We start from the raw sequence: 19,033 nt of genomic DNA, 5'->3' as shown, positions 1-19,033 counted from the left end.
TATAAATATTATACCGTACGATTTTGTTTTATGTTTATCGTTCTATGAATGAATCCTATATGGAAATCTCTACTTGCTAATATCCCATCCTCTAAAACTCCACTGGCAGCTCTTTTGTTCTCATCAATCGTTAGTTTTATACTCTGTTTATTGGATTTTTCAAACCCGCAGTTTTGAACATAATACGGAACTAGATTATGTTCCTCGATAACATCAGCGTGTAACGTTATGCTCTCAAAATCATGCAAATTCCCCTTTCGCGAAAGTAAACCAAATCTTTCCGGATCAAGCAAACATTCGTTAATCACATATTCTAGAAATCGAGGGGCGGTATTTCTCATAAACGATGTAAAACTAGTAAGTTCGAAGTCCTTAGACTTTGGATCCGATTCTCCATGAAATGATCTCATTCCAACACTAGCAATAACTCTTCTAAGCACATTATGATCAAGTTCAAAATCATCATCTACAACCTGAACATTCACTTCAGAATCCAATCTATCAAGATTGAAAAAGTGATAGAAATCAGCCGGAATGTCACATTGGAAACTTTCTTCAACATTGGTTGCTTCTTTGGAAAAATCTCGGATATATCCATGATACGTTTCCAACTTGTCAAATATGGTTTGTGAACCTAATAAGAGATATATGCAGATCTCATCATCTATGCCTATTGAAAGATCATTTAAGAGTGAGTCAACGGTTTTGATTCGTGGGGTTTGGATTATGCCAAATTTATATCTTGGTTTATCATATGATCTGTTGATAAGCTGTCTGAGACCAATGAATTTGCTGTTGGGTCTTGATGAATGAATCCATGAGTAGGGTATTACTAAGACTTCAAATGTCATTATTTAACAGAGTGACTGAGGGGTTGCGATAAGCAGCAGTGTTTAGGAGAGGGTGGCTAGTGAGGAATTTTTCAATTTTCGGATTTATAAAAAAATGCTTTTCCGCATTTGATCAAAATTAGACTTATATGGACAACAGATGATTGATTATTTACGCTACGAATATATGCTTAAAGTATGATTTTAACTAAATATGTTTTTTTTGCTTCTATATAAAGGTAACTATATGTATATACTATAATTAAGGAATGTTATTATCTATTTGCATGAATCTTAAAATAATCATAAATTGGTCCTCTTCAAATGGGAAAGCGTTTCTGAACTTAATAACATGTTTCCATCTCTTTGAATTCATTCCTTTAGAATTTCGTTGCAACCTATCCCATAAATGATATCCACCGATATGTTCCATTACCAATCTTTGTGACAAATCCTCTAAATCATATTTCTCAGTAAACATCGCAACTTTTGCTTGTCGTTGTAAATGTCCTGCCCAAATCAAAATATGTCCCAAATAAGCCAATACAGAATAATCTAAATTATTTTGATGGACTTCTCTCTTAGATGGAGTTAATTGAGTTCTTGTTGTTTCTAAGTTGATTTCTCTATAACCTCCAAATAATTCCAACACATTTGAATAGCGATTTAAGGTTCTCTTGAATCCCTTTGATTCATACAAGGCAATATTTATACACAACTGCAAGAAAATCTTCTTCTTTTCAAAATCTTCAAATAAGTCAACGCCATGAGATCTTGTAAATCTAACACAAGTTGCCGCATATTTCGAAACAGAAGATGAAGACATCAAAGTTTTGATTTTAACATCTGATAAATCTGCTTGGAGAATTTGTTTATGAGAAAGACCAATAATAGTTTTGGTTGGTTGAATCTCTGGTAAGGATTCCGAGAGATTTTTATTAGCCAATTTCTTTATTGGTCTTAATTTGATTGCAAATGGATTTTCAATTGGTTTCTCTTCAACAACGGGAGGAGGTCTAACGGGATTCTTACTAACAACCCTTTTAAAAAATGAACCATCACCAAAAAGTCCAGAAAAAGCAGGCACTGGGCCAAAATCATTTTCCGCAAATTCATGGACCATATTTTGATATACTGCAAGACCAAGCTTCTGACTCTTGGACAAGCCACTAATCCCAACTGGATCGTCCTCGTCCTCTTCCTCCTCTTCGCCCTCCATGATCACTCTCACCCATTCCCCTCCTTCCTCCTCTGCCTCGTCCTCGTCCGTATCCGTGTCTAGCCAGCTCGCGTCCACTGTTGTCATAGCTTCTTCTTTCGTTTCCTAGAATATGGTTAGTATGTTTCCTAAAAGAGTTAGTTTCATCTTTGAAAGAATAGTTTGGATACACACCTTCGTCGTTTCCACCCCATGAATCTGCGGTATTCTCTTCACCCCATGAACCAAAAGAAACCGCACTATCGGCGCTCAGAACTGGTTGTTCAATAGCTTCAGCCTCCTCGTAGACTGCATATTGTTTAGTAGGTTCAGCTTCTTCAGATCTTTCTTTCTTAAAGCCTCTAGATTTCTCTCTTGGCTGGCGGTGGTGCTGTTGATGATCATCGTTTCCAGTCCAAGAGCTACCTGCATTATCTTCACCCCATCCTGTTTGAATGGCGCTTCCGAAAGCAGAATCGTCATTTGTAGTTGGTTGTTGTTCTTCTACAGGTTCAGCTTCTACCGCCTTTTCCTTTCTGAATCCTCTATGCTTTTCTCTTGGCTCACGACGATGATGGCCATCATTCCTATTATCGTTGCGTCTTCTTGAACTACCAGAATCCTCTCTGCTCCATCCTTCTCCGGCAACGTCTCTTGATGCTGAACCTTCGGCTCTTGTTGGATGTGCTGCTGGCGAATCAAACTTATCTTTTCTACCTCCTCTGGATCTTTCTCTTGGTTCACGGTGATGGTCCCTTTCATGATGTTCACTACCTCCCCATGAACTTCCGGTATTATCTTCACCCCATCCTTCTTGAATGAAACTACCAAATTTATAATCGTTACTTACCTCTGGTTGTTGATGTTCTTCCTCTGCTTCAGCTTTTTCATTGCTTGCTGTATTCTCCTTGGTGGACCATTTTGATTCTAATTCTGGTTGAACAGGTATAAAATCAGAGGCTTCAACTTCTTTATGTTCCTTCTTTTTCCTTTCTCTGGGTTTTCTCTTCTTCTTTTCTGAATCGACTGGTTTTGGTTCAGATTCACCAACTACTGCTTCTTGATCTTGGGTTTGCTGTGAGTCCTTTCTGCTCTTGTTTCTTGTCTTGGTCTTCTTTGGCTTAGCTTCTTCCGAGGTAGTTGCTTCACCTTGAGCAGCTTGTTCTCTTTCTTTTTCCTTTTGTCTATTTCTTCTTGCTCTTCTCCTTTGACTTGCTGAAAGTTCAGATTTCTCAGCAGCTTGTGGAGGTTGCTCAAATGATTGATCAGCAGATGAAGGTACTGAATCTCCAATTTGTTCCTTCTTTTCCTTCTTTCCTCTCGATCTAGGTTTCTTCGTCTGAGTTGGAGGAGCTGCGTCCAGTTCACTTTCTGGCTTGGCATCTTTCTTTGGCAACTCTTTTTGTCTTGGCTCTTTCTTTTCCTTTCTATTTCTACCTTTTTTCTGGGATGCGTGTTGTTGTACCTCTGATGATGCATCTTGAACATGAGTAACCTCATGGGCAGGAGCAGGTTCAGAAGAATCCCAAGATCCAAAACTGAAAGGAGATCCAGCATAATCACGAGGAATATCTACCGCTGACTCTTCAACTTCCTGTTCATCTTCTTTCTTTTGCTTAACAAGTCTCCTTTTGGTTAACTTCTTTGGTTTCTCATCTTCACTATCACTACTAAAATCAAGATCAATCATATCTTTTGTAACGTCGGCAACTGTGAACTTTTTCTCATGTTTTCTAGCAGTTTGTTTAGCTGTTTTAGGTTTATTCTCAGTTTCCCATGAAGAACTAATATAAACTTCCGAAAATGAAGAAGAAGTATATTGTTGATCAACTTCGGGCTTTGGTGTATTGGTCAATAAAAAATCCAAATCATTTTCAAATTCTTGATCTTCATCGACTAATAATCCTGGAGTAGCGGATCTTGAAGGAGTATTCGAAGAGTTTCTACTCGAGTTGGTGTTTCTGTTTGCCTTTCTTCTGGCCCTTCTGGCTGCAGCTGGCTCTGACATTGTTGCGGCGAAAGATGTTCGATTATTTCTAAAGTAATAAATTCGTTGTAAAATTGAGCGCTTAATTAATTAATTAAAATTTTTTCGTCTCAAATATGATTCGCAGCAAATTCCAGACAGAGAAACAAACATCGAAATTTGTTTAAATGTCTTAGGAAAGTCTAACCTTGCTAGGTGGCTATTTGCTAGATGGTTAAGTAGTAGTAAGTAAATGATAATAACTAGAAATATCTGCTTTTATTTTATAAAATAAATAAAAAGAGAAAAATATTTAAATAACAAAGAAAATTATCTTAATTTCAAGATTTTATATCACTTAATCAAAAAGATATAAATTATTTATAAAATGATGCTTGTGGATGTTTTAAAAAGTAGAAACGAATTCTTCAGTGACAGTTCTTAATCTGGCTAATTGATCCTTAGATAATTCACCCTTAGTTCTAATAGCTTCTAAGATTTCAGATTCATTAGATTTTAAGTGAGTTAAGAAGGATTCTTCAAATTCACCAATTCTTTCAATAGCAACATTATCTAAGAAACCGTTAACACCAGCGAAAATCAATGGAACTTGTTCTTCAGCAGCTAATGGGTTGTATTGCTTTTGTTTCAATAATTGGGTTAATCTTTCACCTCTAGCTAAGGTTTGCTTAGTAGAAGCATCTAAATCAGAACCGAATTGAGCGAAAGCAGCAACTTCTCTGTATTGAGCCAAGAACAATTTCAAAGAACCAGCGACTTGTTTCATGGCCTTGACTTGAGCAGCGGAACCGACACGAGAGACGGACAAACCAACATTAATAGCTGGTCTGATACCCTTGTAGAATAATTCAGCTTCCAAGAAAATTTGACCATCGGTAATGGAAATAACATTGGTTGGAATATAAGCAGAGACATCACCACCTTGGGTTTCAATAACTGGTAAAGCAGTTAAAGAACCACCACCTAAAGCATCAGACATCTTAGCAGCTCTTTCTAATAATCTAGAATGTAAGTAGAAAACATCACCTGGGTAAGCTTCTCTACCTGGTGGACGTCTTAATAATAAGGATAATTGACGGTAGGCAACAGCTTGCTTGGATAAATCATCATAGACAATTAAGGCATGTCTACCATTGTCTCTGAACCATTCACCAATAGCACAAGCAGTGAAAGGAGCAATATATTGTAATGGAGCAGCTTCGGAAGCAGTAGCAGCAACAATAATAGAGTATTTAAGAGCATCGTGTTGTTCTAAAGTTTGGACTAATTGAGCAACAGTAGATCTCTTTTGACCAACGGCAACGTAAACACAGTATAATTTCTTGGATTCATCAGCACCATTGTTCCATCTCTTTTGATTTAAGATAGCATCTAAAGCAACAGCGGTCTTACCAGTTTGACGATCACCAATGATCAATTCTCTTTGACCTCTACCAATTGGGACTAAAGCATCAACAGACTTTAAACCAGTTTGCATTGGTTCGTAAACAGATCTTCTTGGTAAAATACCAGGAGCCTTAACTTGAGCTCTTGAAGTGGAAGAAGCGTTAATTGGACCCTTACCATCAATTGGGTTACCTAAACCATCGACAACTCTACCTAATAATTCTGGACCAATTGGAACGGAAACAATTTGACCAGTTCTCTTGACGGTTTCACCTTCCTTGACTAATCTATCGGAACCGAACAAGACAACCCCGACTTGGTCAGCTTCCAAGTTCAAAGCCATACCCTTGGCACCAGAAGAGAATTCAACTAATTCTTCAGCTTGAATGTTGTTTAAACCGAAAATACGGGCAATACCATCACTATAAGTTTAATTGTTAGTAAATAAGGTTCAGTAGTTTGTAAATCCCTGACAACTTTCGCTTGTTGGTTAATAGATTGATTTCCTTGGTCTCCAACATCTATTCCTCCATTCAGTATTGATCTTGATAAGACAACGACAACAAGGACAACGACACTGGGTGGTAGTACTAGAAGTTGGTTGCAAATGAATGGAAGGGAAAAAATATATGTGTGTGGCAAGTGCACACTCAAGTTTTTTTTTCAGTTGTGGTTGGTTGGTCCAATGAAAATCAATTATTTTTTTTTTTGGTGCGCGAAAGCGTGTGTTGGTGGATTTTTGAAAAATTTTGGAACATAGTAAAAGTGATACATACCCAACAGATAAAACTCTACCGGTTTCGTTTAAGTTAGCTTCTTCAGAGAGACCTCTGATTCTTTCTTCTAAGATAGAAGAAACTTCAGTTGGGGCAGCCTTGGCAGAAGCAAAACGTTGAGCAGTCATTAAGGTTGGACGAGCCTAAAAAAAGTAAACTGTTAGTATATTCTGATCGATAAGTATTTGTAGTTATGAATAGGCCAGAGTCCAGTAGTAGTTGTCACTCTTCTGAGGTAATGTGATATTCAATTGAAATCTAGGGTGAAAATTCTCTTGTCCCAGAGGGTCCCAAGACATTCTTGGGCAAATATCCCATGGATCTGGGAACCAATTGATAAATAAATCTGATCTTGTAGTTGTAGATAGTACACTAGTAGTGGAATCATTCAATTGATTGTATTAATATCACCTATATACATTCAAGTTTGTAGTGGAAGTGATAAATTTTCACAATTGTGAAAAAATCCTGATTGATCCTATTCAATGGAAAACTTTTCAAATATTGATACATACAACTCTTAAAGATCTAGCAGCAACGGCGGCTGAACGAGCAGCAGTACGTAAAACAGGACGGGCTGACAACATGGTTATTGTTTTATTTAAAAGGTGAATAAATAAAAAATGGGTTATGAAAAAGAAAGAGAGAGAGAGTATAAGAAATTAGATTGAAATATAAAAAGGATGAACGAAAAAAAAAAATTTCAACAATTCAGAGTGAAAAAAAATTCGCATTTGGTTCAAACGGACGACATTTTTTTCAAACAGGATTGAAAAATTGATTTTTATTGGACTTCTCAAATTTTTATTGCGAAAACAGTCCGAATTTATTGGTATGCGACATTACTCCAGTACTTGAAAATATGACGACATCTGGACCCCCATGCAACAACAATTCTTATTGGTCAATTCGCTTACTTTACACTAATTGGAAAACTAAAAAATCTAGGTCACGTGAAAATATTGAAATCATATCCACATCCTTTAATTATTACAAACAGATATATTCTTGAGAGATAACACCTTTGATTAACAGGTATCGACATCGCATAAAGTATCTTGTAAACTAATGGGTATATTTTTCCTATACATTGAAGCGGCTGATGAGGCAATGGCTGCATCCTAATACACGAAGAGAAAATACAGAGAGCACCTATGAGAGCCCTTAGTTTACTTCAATTAGTTTCAAGACATGAGCTGTCTGTTCAGAGGTGGCTATTCGTATTTCATCTAAGGTCTAGCCAATGTATTAATAGACACACAAAGCTAGAGTTCTTCCCTCTGCTAATGGTAGACATTGAAAATGCTGATTACCAATGTAAACCTTCATCTATGCAAAATCAAAATTTCTTTAAATCTCGAAGCTTAATATACTCTTCTCTAGAGCAATGGTTATCTCATGCAGAATTGAGATACCTAGATAATTGCGTGTTGGTTCAGGGTGATTCAGATAGGTTCACCATTAACCAATGAATATTAGTATTGAAGATTGGATGTTTTATCCAATAAAACTTGGTTAATTTTACACTACCAAATTTCCAAAAAAAAAAATCAAAGAAAATTTTCATTGAACAATTGATTCAATTTAGCAGCAAACAATCCCTTCAAGTTTGAGTAACCCATTCCCTTATACGATTGGTAAGAGTTATTCGATTGGACTTAAAGCAATGTTAAATCCAGCCACAAGAACTCTTATACAAGGGTCCAAGAGACTCGGACTTAGATTTATTTCTACCCAAGGTAGTGGAAATAGTCCAGTCAACCCACAACCACCAAAGAAAGATGAAACGGTTTCCAAAACCACAGAAGCAGAATCTAAAGTCAAAGCAGTACCTAGTTTGGGTTTGAGTGATATCTTTAAGAAGATTGACATGATTTCTAAGAATAATAAGATACGTGGCACTGAAAAACAATCCAACAAAAGAAAGACTCATGAGAAATTTTATAAACAACGTTCGGACGAACCTGGAGAACAAGCCGAATCTACTGTAGAAAAAGGCGAATCTATTGATATTCAGAGCCATCCAATGAAACGTACTGGATTCAGAGTAGGTAGATTTGCAGGTCTAAGCAATAGATTTGGTGAACGTGAACAATTCAACGATGGTGAAAGAAGACCATATCAAAGACGTGATGATGGTGAAAGAAGACCTTACCAAAGACGTGATGATGGTGAAAGAAGACCATACCAAAGACGTGACGGCGGTGAAGGAAGACCATACCAAGCACGTGACGATGGTGAAAGAAGACCATACCAAGGGCGTGATAATGGTGAAAGAAGACCATACCAAAGACGCGATGACGGTGAAAGAAGACCATATCAAAGACGCGATGACGGTGAAAGAAGCCCATACCAAAGACGTGATGACGGTGAAAGAAGACCATTCCAAACACGTGAGGATGGTGAAAGAATACCATTTCAGCCACGTGAGGATGGTGAAAGAATACCATTCCAAACACGTGATGATGGTGAAACAAGACCATACCAAAGACGTGATGATGGTGAAAGAAGACCATACCAAAGACGTGATGATGGTGAAAGAAGACCAAACCAAAGACGTGACGATGGTAGACCACCTAGAAGCTTGGCACCAAGACGTGATGGTGGTGACAGAAGAGGTGGACCACCAAGAGGAGATAGAAGACCCGCTGGTCCACCAAAGACCACCGTAGCTCCAGAAATCCAAAGTAAGGAACTCTCTGCAAGTCCATTAAAACCAACTATCAATGCAGAAACTTTCTTCTATGGTAAGATTCCATCTTCTAATGCTGGTATTTCTTCTAGATTGGCTTCAGTTGCCAAATTGACTTTGGAGGATTCTAAATATCCTTATTTATTACCTAGACATATTATTGAAAGGGCTGCGGAAAACCCAACCAATCAATTCATTTTACAAAAGAATTGGAGTTTGAAGGTGAATCATTCAAAATTGGCTGAAAGAGTTAAACATATGGTTCGTGGTGATTTGGAAGTAGTGAATACTGAAAATGCCAATGATAAAGAATTGGCAAAGGTTACTAGTGATTTGATTAACAGTAATGGAAGTTTGGACATTCAGCAAAAACAATTCATGTTTGATATAGTTAATGGAACTATACGTCCTAGGGATCTCTTAAAGGATGCTCATTGGAATCAGAAAAAGTAGATAGTTAGGGATGTTTATATTTTCTCTCTTTTGTAAATAGCTGCAAATTTCATAAGTATAATTAATAGTTTTCTTTAACAATGTCTTCTTCGTGTTCGGGGTTGCTGCCTGAAACAAACATAAGCTACTAATGTTGTTAACAACATGACGTCAATGGAAAACTTAATTACATGGTAATGGAAGCTACCTTCTTATATCTGTAATTTTGAGCGGATAACTAGCATACGAGCATATGGATATGGAAATGGGTATTTTTATATCCGTGTTTATTAAAAGGTTGCATGATTTAATTTATAAATAATAGCGGAAAAATGGAAGATTAGCATAATAAAAAAATATGCGGATTTACTTAAAATATATGCAAATTTTTTTGCAAAACCTTGCTGCGAAAAAGAAAACAAAAGATACATTCGAAAAAAAAACGGCAAATAACCAATAGAGAAGTAACCGACGTGGGGAAAGATTCAATAATAGATCGAATTCGAAGAAGTATTCGTTGATATAGATACACTAGGACTCAAAATGTTTATTTTTTTATATCGGTTTAAAACTCTCGCCGAAATATGGGGTAGATATTTGCTGCCATTTTTTAAAGACGACACATTTGGAAACTAGAATTGAATAGACGATGTAATACTTATGAGTACCTTCGTACGTAACTACATTTGACTACAACAGAGTGACTGAAAAATAGAACGATAGACTTTAATCTCTAAAACTTATACTGCTAGACAAATTCTCTTAGTATTTGAATCGTACGATGTTAACAGAACCCCTCTAACGGAGCTTCCTCCCTGCCAAATATTATTATAGAAGAGAGTGCGATCGAAAGTGTGTATGTGTTCCCCTTAGCTTGATTTTTCATGTGGGGGAGTCATTCATGACAGGTTTCAACACAAGAAAAAAAAATATTAAATTTCTCGGTGACTTCGTTGCAACCGCCCCATCACACAAAAGAATAAAACAATGACGGCTTAATGACCCGACGCAAGGTTAACCTTAAAATTTATAATTCATTCGAAATGGTGGAGTTGACAGGAAAACCAATGACATGATTACAAACGTATAAAGTAGCAAATTGTTAATAATGCTAATTCGTATAATATATTAAAAAAATGTACGAAAAGACTAAATAAGAACTGAAAGTAAAAGATGCAAAAAAACATTCAAACTTAATTGAATGCATGTTATATAGATTATAATAATAATAAAACCACCGTATAAATAATAAAACCAACAACCCTATATAATAATAATAATAGTAATGATAATAAAAAAAGGCGTATAGTGCGTGTCGTGAAATAAGGAACTCATTCTATAAAAGTATATGCTAGGGTATGTGTAAACTCATTGTAGGAAAGGGGGCCCATTGAGAAACCACAATCGTTATTTCCTCGTAGTCATAAGATATGCCAGACATCTTCGTCTCTGTTAGGCTCTTTTGTTTTAGATCTTATTAAATAGACATCTGGGACTAATTGTTCCTTTTGTAGTTGAAAAGTCATGTGTGGTTGTCTCTTTATATGATAATATGAATGGAACAGTTGTGGATACAGCCAAATAACCTAGTAATAAGGCTCCTGATGCTCTTGAAGGACGTTTCATTTGAATACTGTACATTATTATGTTCTGTTAAGTAAATAGATTGAAGCTCTGTTGCTAAGTTAATAGAAAGCTAATTAAATGGATAAATTGGAAAAGCAAAGAAGTGATAGTTGAGTTTAGAAAACTTGTTGGATATTTATATCAGAATGCAATCTGATGGTGCAATTGAACCTTTATATTGAGATAATCCACAATTGCACATACAAAACTATGGCACAATAAGACTGCATACAGCATAATAAATTTTTTTCTTTGTTTCAGCCCAAAAAAAAAGTCAGATCATTTTTTATTTTTTAGAACTTTTGCCTTAATTCCGCTGAGGAATACCAAAAATAGTAAACATAAACGACGGAAAAGTCCGACATTTGTTCTCTCTACTTAACCATAAACAGCCACCCCCCTTATCACCCCTCTCTTATCGCATGCTTATTCCGTAACTCTTCTTAGTCAGTCTGATGCAAATTATTACACATTTTTGACATATCCGCCAGTATTTGTCATTTCTCACAATCCATACACCCACCTGACTTATTAGTTTCATATTTATAATTACTTTAGTCAGTCAACGCCATTTTAGTCATAGGGTAGTAATATTAGGTTACAAATCATCACACTACAACAGAAAAATATTTGAAACACTACATCAGAAAAATTCCACTCTTGCTGCGGTAAATACTACGATACCATAAACATTGACACATAAACATCTTCATTTCACTTGGAATGACCGAATGCCTTTGATGAAAATCCCGAGTTTCGGGTTTGCAGCCTTCTTCCCTCATATTTTAAGTAAGTTTAGTCCTGTTACGTTTGCTAAATTAAGGTTGAGAATTAGTTGTTCGGTAACACCGAGAGCTTCGCGTATTCTGGAATACCAAACGCAAAAAAATGAAACCATGCAAGAACCTTTATGTTTATTTATTTGTTTATCTCGGTGAAAAGAATCCATCAAGATAATATAATAATGCATGATCAATATGTCGGGCTACACGTCTATACGATCTCTAATACGTCATCGATCGATACCCAATATTTTCCGCGGAATAATGAACTTCATGTTATGAATATTAGAATACAACACTCCGGAAGCTTTAGATTGGCAATGCGCGACACAACATGCAATACGATCGTACAAATGCCAGTTCGTAAATCATGCCTAATTTTGAAATGCCAACAAAAAAAACTGGCCACGAACCACGATATACAATTTTAAAAAGCCGTTGCGAATATTAAGGCGGTGCTAATATCGTATGTCAGATAAAGCATCGCCTTTGTTGGGGTTCTGAGATGATCATCGAAGATGCGCTGAATAATAATGTGAGAGCGCCTGGCAACAGTTGCAGCTATATTTTATACTTACATTGTCATTCTCATATAGTAGGCACTGCTGTATTCTTCGAGTCATTTTACCCATGTGTCATTTTCTAGTTCCATATCTACAGTACCACTTCTTACTACGAAATGAATGTTTGTTATTAAATTATTAAAAAAGTAAAATTCTAAATCTAATCTTGTTGAACCTTAGCATAGCTGGGAGGTCTCAATCTTCTATTAATATACTGCACCAACCAAACCGGAAACAAACTCAACAGTAAAATTACCGCAGTTTGCCAGAAATAATTCACCGATATAATATACTTCAAATCAAAATAATCTTGTAAAAATGGTATTGAACCGATATAGATCAAAAATGTAATTATAATGGTTGCAACCATGACTTTATTCCATTTATAAATCGATAATGCAACCATAATTAATTCATTATATATCAAACATCCAAATGATAATGTCACCATAGCTGTGAATTTATTTTCTTGCAATGTTTGAAAATATTGCGATAACAATTGAACGATTGACCCTTGGAATAATGAAATGAAGACCCACATGAAAAATGTCTTATATGATAAGGATTTCCCCAATGTCAATTCTTCATATAATTCAGGATATAATTTTGTTAAATGCTCATCAATATCACAATCTAAAGTTAATGAAAACACAGGGGCCATGGTATATATAGTCGAATATCCAACTAACAAAAACCCTTGATATAAAGCAATAGGTTCAAATCTGGAACTAATCGAATAAACAGCTTGTGCAACTGAAATTAACAAACCACGATGAATGACAAATTGTCCCAATTTGGCCGAACGCTTATAAGAATTTCTACCATGCCATAATAGCAATTTTGATAAATAACAAAATTGATCAATACTAAAATCAGCCGCCAATGAGGCTTGTTTACCTTCTTTACCTACAATACCAACCCCAACATCGGCACATTGAATCATGGAAACGTCATTACCTCCATCCCCAATACAACAAACTCTCTTACCGGTAATTTCTCTAATTATGATAGCAACATCTGCCTTTTGTTGTGGGGAACAACGACATGCGATGACTGCAGGTAACTTAATTACAACTTCAAAGAATTCATTCTTGTGATATTTCATATATGTAGCCAAGGATTCACCGTCGATTAATAAACAGGCATTGGTATTAATTTTCAAATATTCTAATTGATTTAGGGCCATTTCAGGATGGGATAATTTTGTAATTTCATGAACATACTGACCACGGGAAATCAATCTGGCGCTAATACTGACACATTTGGCAGTTTCAACTTTATCACCGGTCAACATCCAGATCTTTATCCCTGCATTTCTCAATAATTCAATTGATGTCTTTACATTATCCTGCAATTTATCTTCAACACCAGTCAATCCCAACAATTCTAAATCTTGTTCCAAATACTGATTCATGACTTTTAACATATTGACATCACGATCATACATTGACAAAGAAGCTTGAGTATATTTATTAACAAATTCTTCATATAAATGACTACTCAATTTCTTCTTTCCAATCACTAATGTACGTAATCCTTCACGAGCCATATTTCCAGTTTCTTCATCTAACCAATCATTCGCATTTACGATCTTGGACATGACTGTATCTGCTCCCTTTTCCATAAATACGATTTCATCACGTATTGGGTCTTTTACGATAATTCCCATTCGCTTGGTTTCGGAACTAAATGGGAAATTATATAAGATTTCAAAATTTATCAATTGATTGGAATGGACATGTAATAATGTAATTGAATGCCTGTCTCTTTTGTATAATTTCAATCCTACCAATTCACAAAACTTAACAATGGCAATTTCATCCGGTGATGCAGCTTGATAGGTGACTTCAGGAGTGCCACTGGCTTCAATTCCTTCTTCTTCTTCTTCATAAGTTGGGGTGACGTTATGACATAATGCCAAAGTCAAGACTAAGTCGCATACACGACTGTTTAAATCTCTCTTTTTGGACAATAGTGCGTTTGATCCAATTGGTTTTGAATCAAGATATGATAATAAATTATTCACATAATCAATTACAATATCAATAGTCTCACTAGAATAACTCACAGTCCCAAGATGTAATTTTTTCATTTCCATATCATTTTGAGTCAAAGTTCCAGTTTTATCACTTAATAAATATTCAATACGTCCTAAATCTTCAGGAATAGTTGATGTTCTGACAATTGTGTTTGCAATTTCTTGATCTTTTTCAATTTGGGATGCATAAACCGATTTTGCCAAATCTAAATTAACTCTCAAAGAAACTGGAATAATTGAACTAAATAAAATCAAGAATCTCATTATATCAATATACCAAGTCTTCTTTAATGGGAATCCACCAGCTAATACCAATACCACAGACAATATAAACACAACAAAACATAATATTTTAGAAAGATTGTTAATCTCCAATTCTAATAAACCAGTTTTGACTCCAGTCATGGTAGTATTCATGGCTTGTCTAGTTTCTATCCCGGTATATATTACCATTCCGATTGCTGTACCTGATGCTAATACAGTATTTGCCCATAATGTTTGATCAACAGTTAATGGGAAACTTTCATTTGCCACTAAGGATGCAGATGATGAAGGATGATACACTAATTTCCCATTAAAGGAATGAATTGATTTTGACGGATTACCAACAATCACCGATACTGAAGATATTAAACTAGCTACGCCATTCATTTTTTGTGTAACATTATTAGCGATTCTTAATTTCCAATCAGTTTCACCGTCTAATTGATCAGTTTTAATAAATGATTCCCCCATGGGGTCTGAAGATTGTAATAAGATCATATCCGCCGGTATTCTCACATCCTTATGCAATCTGACTAAATCACCAACCCTCAAACTTCTAGCGGGGATTAATCTAGTTTCATATGTTAAGGAATTGGGTGAATTTCTATTCAAGACTTCATATAATTCACTATTTTGTTCTTTATCACGACGCCTTCTGGAAATATCATCACCAGCTTCTTTCATCATTGTGACGGTTAAAACAAAAGCTAATGGGACGATATAGGATGACAAGTACCCTATTCTTAATTGTGGGACAATTTGAGATAATGCAACTATTAAAAAGTATAAATTAAAGAAAAATTTGAATTGTTCATATAAAATAATGGGTATGAATGTGATTGGATTATATTTGGCATTTGAAATTGCGTTTGTTGGATATATGTTATTTGCTTTCAAGTTTGTACTTTTGGCAGATATATATCGTTCACCAAAATCTTGATTATTTGTATTCGTTGTACCCACCGTAGCATTACTATTTCTTCTAAAATCAGATGCTCCAGTCAGCCTTAAACGTTCTTGATCCAATTCTCTTTTGGCAATATGAAACAAATTGATTGATCTACGAAGAAACCTCTTGAATCGGGAAGATACCGATCTGGCCGCTATGTTAAGGGAAGATGAGGACGATGATGTTGATAAATTATTATGACGATGATATGAATTATTAATTAAGGGGGAACTATCATCACTTATATTACCATCTTCGTCATCTGCTGAATGCAAGCTACTTAGTTGTATTGCATTTGGGGATGTAAATGAGCTATTTCTTGATTGATTGGGATTACTAAATAAATTATTGGCTGCACTATTCAAAGCTCTATCTAGAGAACTATCAAGATCTTCAAATGAGTCATCATCACGATCACTTAGTGTAAAGGAATATCGCCTAGACGATGATGCCATAATGGTATGTTAAGGGGAATAGCTATGGGTTGACTGTGTCGTATGGATATGACTGTTGGAATTGTTGTCAACTGTTTAGACTAATTTTTTTTAGCGGTGGTGATTCTAGATTGTAAGTAGTAGTGTACTTCGCAAAAACATCGCCACGAAGCGCTACCATCACTACTGTGAGCGTGAATTAGGTAACGGGGATACACCCAGTTTATAAATATGGCACTTCTTTTGAAGCAAGCCGTTAATATCGCCACTTGAGACTAATGTGACAATAAATGATAAGAAAGTATCTGACATCAAACCACAAAGTATAGGAAAAGTTAAGACGCAAAATGGGGCAATGGTAATAGAATCGACAAATACATCAAGGATCAGGTTATACGCAGCTTGAAATGGTTTGATAAACTACAGGTTATAACATATTACATAGCTAAATACAATTGGATCATTAAATAACACTCTTGGTCAGTAGTACCTGAGTCAGATCTCACTGAATGGTTTACTACACAACAAGTGGGGTGGAAAATGGATTCTTTTCATTGACAGTTCAATTTAAAGTGTATTCTCCCACAACATTAGGTTGGAATTGTTTATAAAGAACAAACCCACTTTTAAAGTTTTTCATTCTATTGCCCATTGTCTCCTTATCAATTAGTAAGAAGCCACATGGATTATCTACAGATAATTTATGCCTGCATATAAACAAGGCAGTGTGGAACTGTTTTTCTTGTGTCTTTTATAAGGAGCATAATGCACCCATTAGCGCCGTTTGACTCATTCACATTTCTTTTTATTGAAATTTCATTACCAAGATACAGATTCAACAACAACCACTTAAACCCATATCACAATGCTGCTAAAACCAACATCAACATTGTTATTTTCCTCAGATGACGATTCTCAAGAATTATTGGCAGTTGACGCCGCAGCTGCTTCTACCAGAGCATCCCCAGTACCCCATCGAGGAGGATCTTCATCGAATGAAAACCGCCATCATTATTTAGATAAATTGTCACAATTATCCCAGCAGCAATATCAATCAACCGATACAACATGGAAGAAACTCCAACAATTCTTAAAAATCAACTTATTAGGATACCGTAATGAATTTGAAAAATATGTGATAAATAATGAACCCAGCGATTGTTCATTAATCGCCAAATATAGCAAAATTACTGAGATCGACTTATCAAGACAACCAACTATCTCTACTAATTCCGTGATTTTAAATACCTTACACATACCGCACCCAATCGTCAACTTTATGAGAAATGAAGCCAATCAAAAAGCAGCAGATGAATTAAATATCCTGAAAGAATTACAAGAATCACCTATATTGGTGTTCATACACGGTATGGGAGGACAAATGTCTCAATTTGAACCACTTATGGGTTTATTATCTCAATGCTCGGAAATTCTTTCTTTGGATTTGCCTGGGTTTGGGAATTCTAAAATTGAATTTAACGATAAATATAAGATAATCTCAGAAATATCCGAAGAGGACAAGCTTAAAGTCTCAAACAGTATAAAACGATTATCATGGGATGATTTTACCTCAGACAATGTCGCAAATATAATTTATGAATTTATAATTCAACAAATTCCTCAAGATAAGAAAATTGTCTTGATTGGTCATTCAATGGGTACACATTTATCGATTAAGGTTGGGAAAAAGTTGCCCAAGCATAAGATTGAAGGATTAATATTATTATCACCACCTGGTTTGCACGATGATATCCATGTACAACACCCTAGTGAGAAACACCAATTTAATATTCTTCACTTGTTTCAAATGTTTAAGTACACACCTTGGATCTTTGATTATTTTAGACTGTGGGATAGATTAGAAGGTTTACAGAGTGAGAGTGTTACTAGACAACTAACTAGAGAAGGTACAAATACTACCATATACAATAAATTACGTCAATTAAGATGGAATCTAGATATTGATTCGACAATAGTCTTAAAATACGCAAAGGGATTCAAAAAGGCAGCATTATCTGACTTAGTATCAGTGATTGATAAGTTCAATGACAATCCACAAGATAAACATACCTACGAGAAAACTTTATTAATCTGTGGAACCAACGATCAAATCACCCCCATAGAAGGAATATACCAAATTGATAAGTTCTTAACAACTACCTTCCAAAATCGAAAAGTATCCTCCACTATAGAAATCAAAGATGTAGGTCACTCTTTGTTATTAATCAAACCAGAATATATTTGTGGAATGATCTTGAATCATATCGAATCCAAATTCCCACAACGATTACATTTATCTCCTTCTTGGGTCTTACAAAAGAAAGCTTTAATCTCAGGCGATAAATGGGGATTAAAAAACGAATTAAAATGGCAACTGTTAAAACCAATCTCCGATAATATAACCAGAAGGAACGGGCAGGAAATCGCACCATTGCTAGGTATGAAAACTTTACGAGAGGGCGATGAAACTCATTCTCCAATTATCCTAGAATCACAATTCTATTCTAATAACAACGAAAAGAATTCCTCCCAAACACCTCAGGGAAACCTAATCGCAATCATAGATATATCGGCCGATATACCACCCTACAATCCAAAATCATTCAACATAATAAAATATTACAAATGCGCAACCGTATCCAAAGTCACTCCTGACCAAGTTGCAATCCGAAGATTTATTCAATTGGTAGACGATATACTCTCCTCAACCGATGTGGAAAATCCATTAATTGCCGTACATTGTCATTATGGATTCAATCGTACTGGATTCTTGATTTGTTGTTATTTGATAGAAGAATTAGGTTGGTCAGTACAGGAGGCAGTTGAAGGGTTTAAGGTTGCCAAACCACCTGGAATTAAGCATCCTCATTTTATTGATGCGTTGTATGTTAGATATGAAAATAATAATTAGAGCCTAGATGTATGTATTGGTTACAAATGGAATGTTAATTCAATTTACCGTAGAATGCTGTAGTCAGTAATGTTTCTCTTTTCCTGTGGGGTATTGGTTGACCATAGCAATGCAACTGGCACCTGGAAAGTAAACTCAGTCAATTTCCTGGGCTGGGTATTGTCT

At 35.6% G+C, this 19,033-nt stretch overlaps 6 protein-coding genes across 6 annotated transcripts; 2 read left to right on the top strand and 4 right to left on the bottom strand. All coding sequences in view use genetic code 12, as the record gives it.

Annotated features, from left to right (window-relative positions):
- Positions 1 to 8: 8 nt before the first annotated feature.
- Positions 9 to 851, bottom strand: J8A68_005729 (uncharacterized protein; the record flags this gene model as incomplete). The annotated part of the gene is made up of 1 exon (XM_049409826.1): positions 9 to 851. One exon carries the CDS (start codon positions 849 to 851, stop codon positions 9 to 11), a length of 843 nt encoding a protein of 280 aa, XP_049261000.1.
- Positions 852 to 1,092: 241 nt separating this feature from the next.
- On the bottom strand, positions 1,093 to 4,036 carry J8A68_005728 (uncharacterized protein; the record flags this gene model as incomplete). Its single annotated transcript, XM_049409825.1, has 2 exons — positions 1,093 to 2,144; positions 2,239 to 4,036. The coding sequence occupies 2 exons, from the start codon at positions 4,034 to 4,036 to the stop codon at positions 1,093 to 1,095; spliced, it is 2,850 nt and encodes a 949-aa protein (XP_049260999.1).
- A 364-nt stretch (positions 4,037 to 4,400) lies between these two features.
- Positions 4,401 to 6,764, bottom strand: ATP1 (F1F0 ATP synthase subunit alpha; the record flags this gene model as incomplete). Its single annotated transcript, XM_049409824.1, has 3 exons — positions 4,401 to 5,823; positions 6,178 to 6,320; positions 6,693 to 6,764. 3 exons carry the CDS (start codon positions 6,762 to 6,764, stop codon positions 4,401 to 4,403), a joined length of 1,638 nt encoding a protein of 545 aa, XP_049260998.1.
- A 1,079-nt stretch (positions 6,765 to 7,843) lies between these two features.
- J8A68_005726 (uncharacterized protein) lies at positions 7,844 to 9,322 on the top strand (the record flags this gene model as incomplete). The annotated part of the gene is made up of 1 exon (XM_049409823.1): positions 7,844 to 9,322. One exon carries the CDS (start codon positions 7,844 to 7,846, stop codon positions 9,320 to 9,322), a length of 1,479 nt encoding a protein of 492 aa, XP_049260997.1.
- A 3,110-nt stretch (positions 9,323 to 12,432) lies between these two features.
- On the bottom strand, positions 12,433 to 15,978 carry J8A68_005725 (putative aminophospholipid-translocating P4-type ATPase; the record flags this gene model as incomplete). The annotated part of the gene is made up of 1 exon (XM_049409822.1): positions 12,433 to 15,978. One exon carries the CDS (start codon positions 15,976 to 15,978, stop codon positions 12,433 to 12,435), a length of 3,546 nt encoding a protein of 1,181 aa, XP_049260996.1.
- An 844-nt stretch (positions 15,979 to 16,822) lies between these two features.
- Positions 16,823 to 18,868, top strand: J8A68_005724 (triacylglycerol lipase; the record flags this gene model as incomplete). The annotated part of the gene is made up of 1 exon (XM_049409821.1): positions 16,823 to 18,868. One exon carries the CDS (start codon positions 16,823 to 16,825, stop codon positions 18,866 to 18,868), a length of 2,046 nt encoding a protein of 681 aa, XP_049260995.1.
- Between the last annotated feature and the right edge of the window lie 165 nt (positions 18,869 to 19,033).

The sequence above is a fragment of the Hemisphaericaspora subhashii genome (assembly GCF_019202705.1).
Source record: "Hemisphaericaspora subhashii strain CBS 10753 chromosome Unknown scaffold14, whole genome shotgun sequence".
In the NCBI taxonomy this organism is placed as follows: domain Eukaryota; kingdom Fungi; phylum Ascomycota; class Pichiomycetes; order Serinales; family Debaryomycetaceae; genus Hemisphaericaspora; species Hemisphaericaspora subhashii.
Note: the sequence above shows the minus strand (reverse complement) of the source record. Positions and strands in the feature narration are given on the sequence as shown.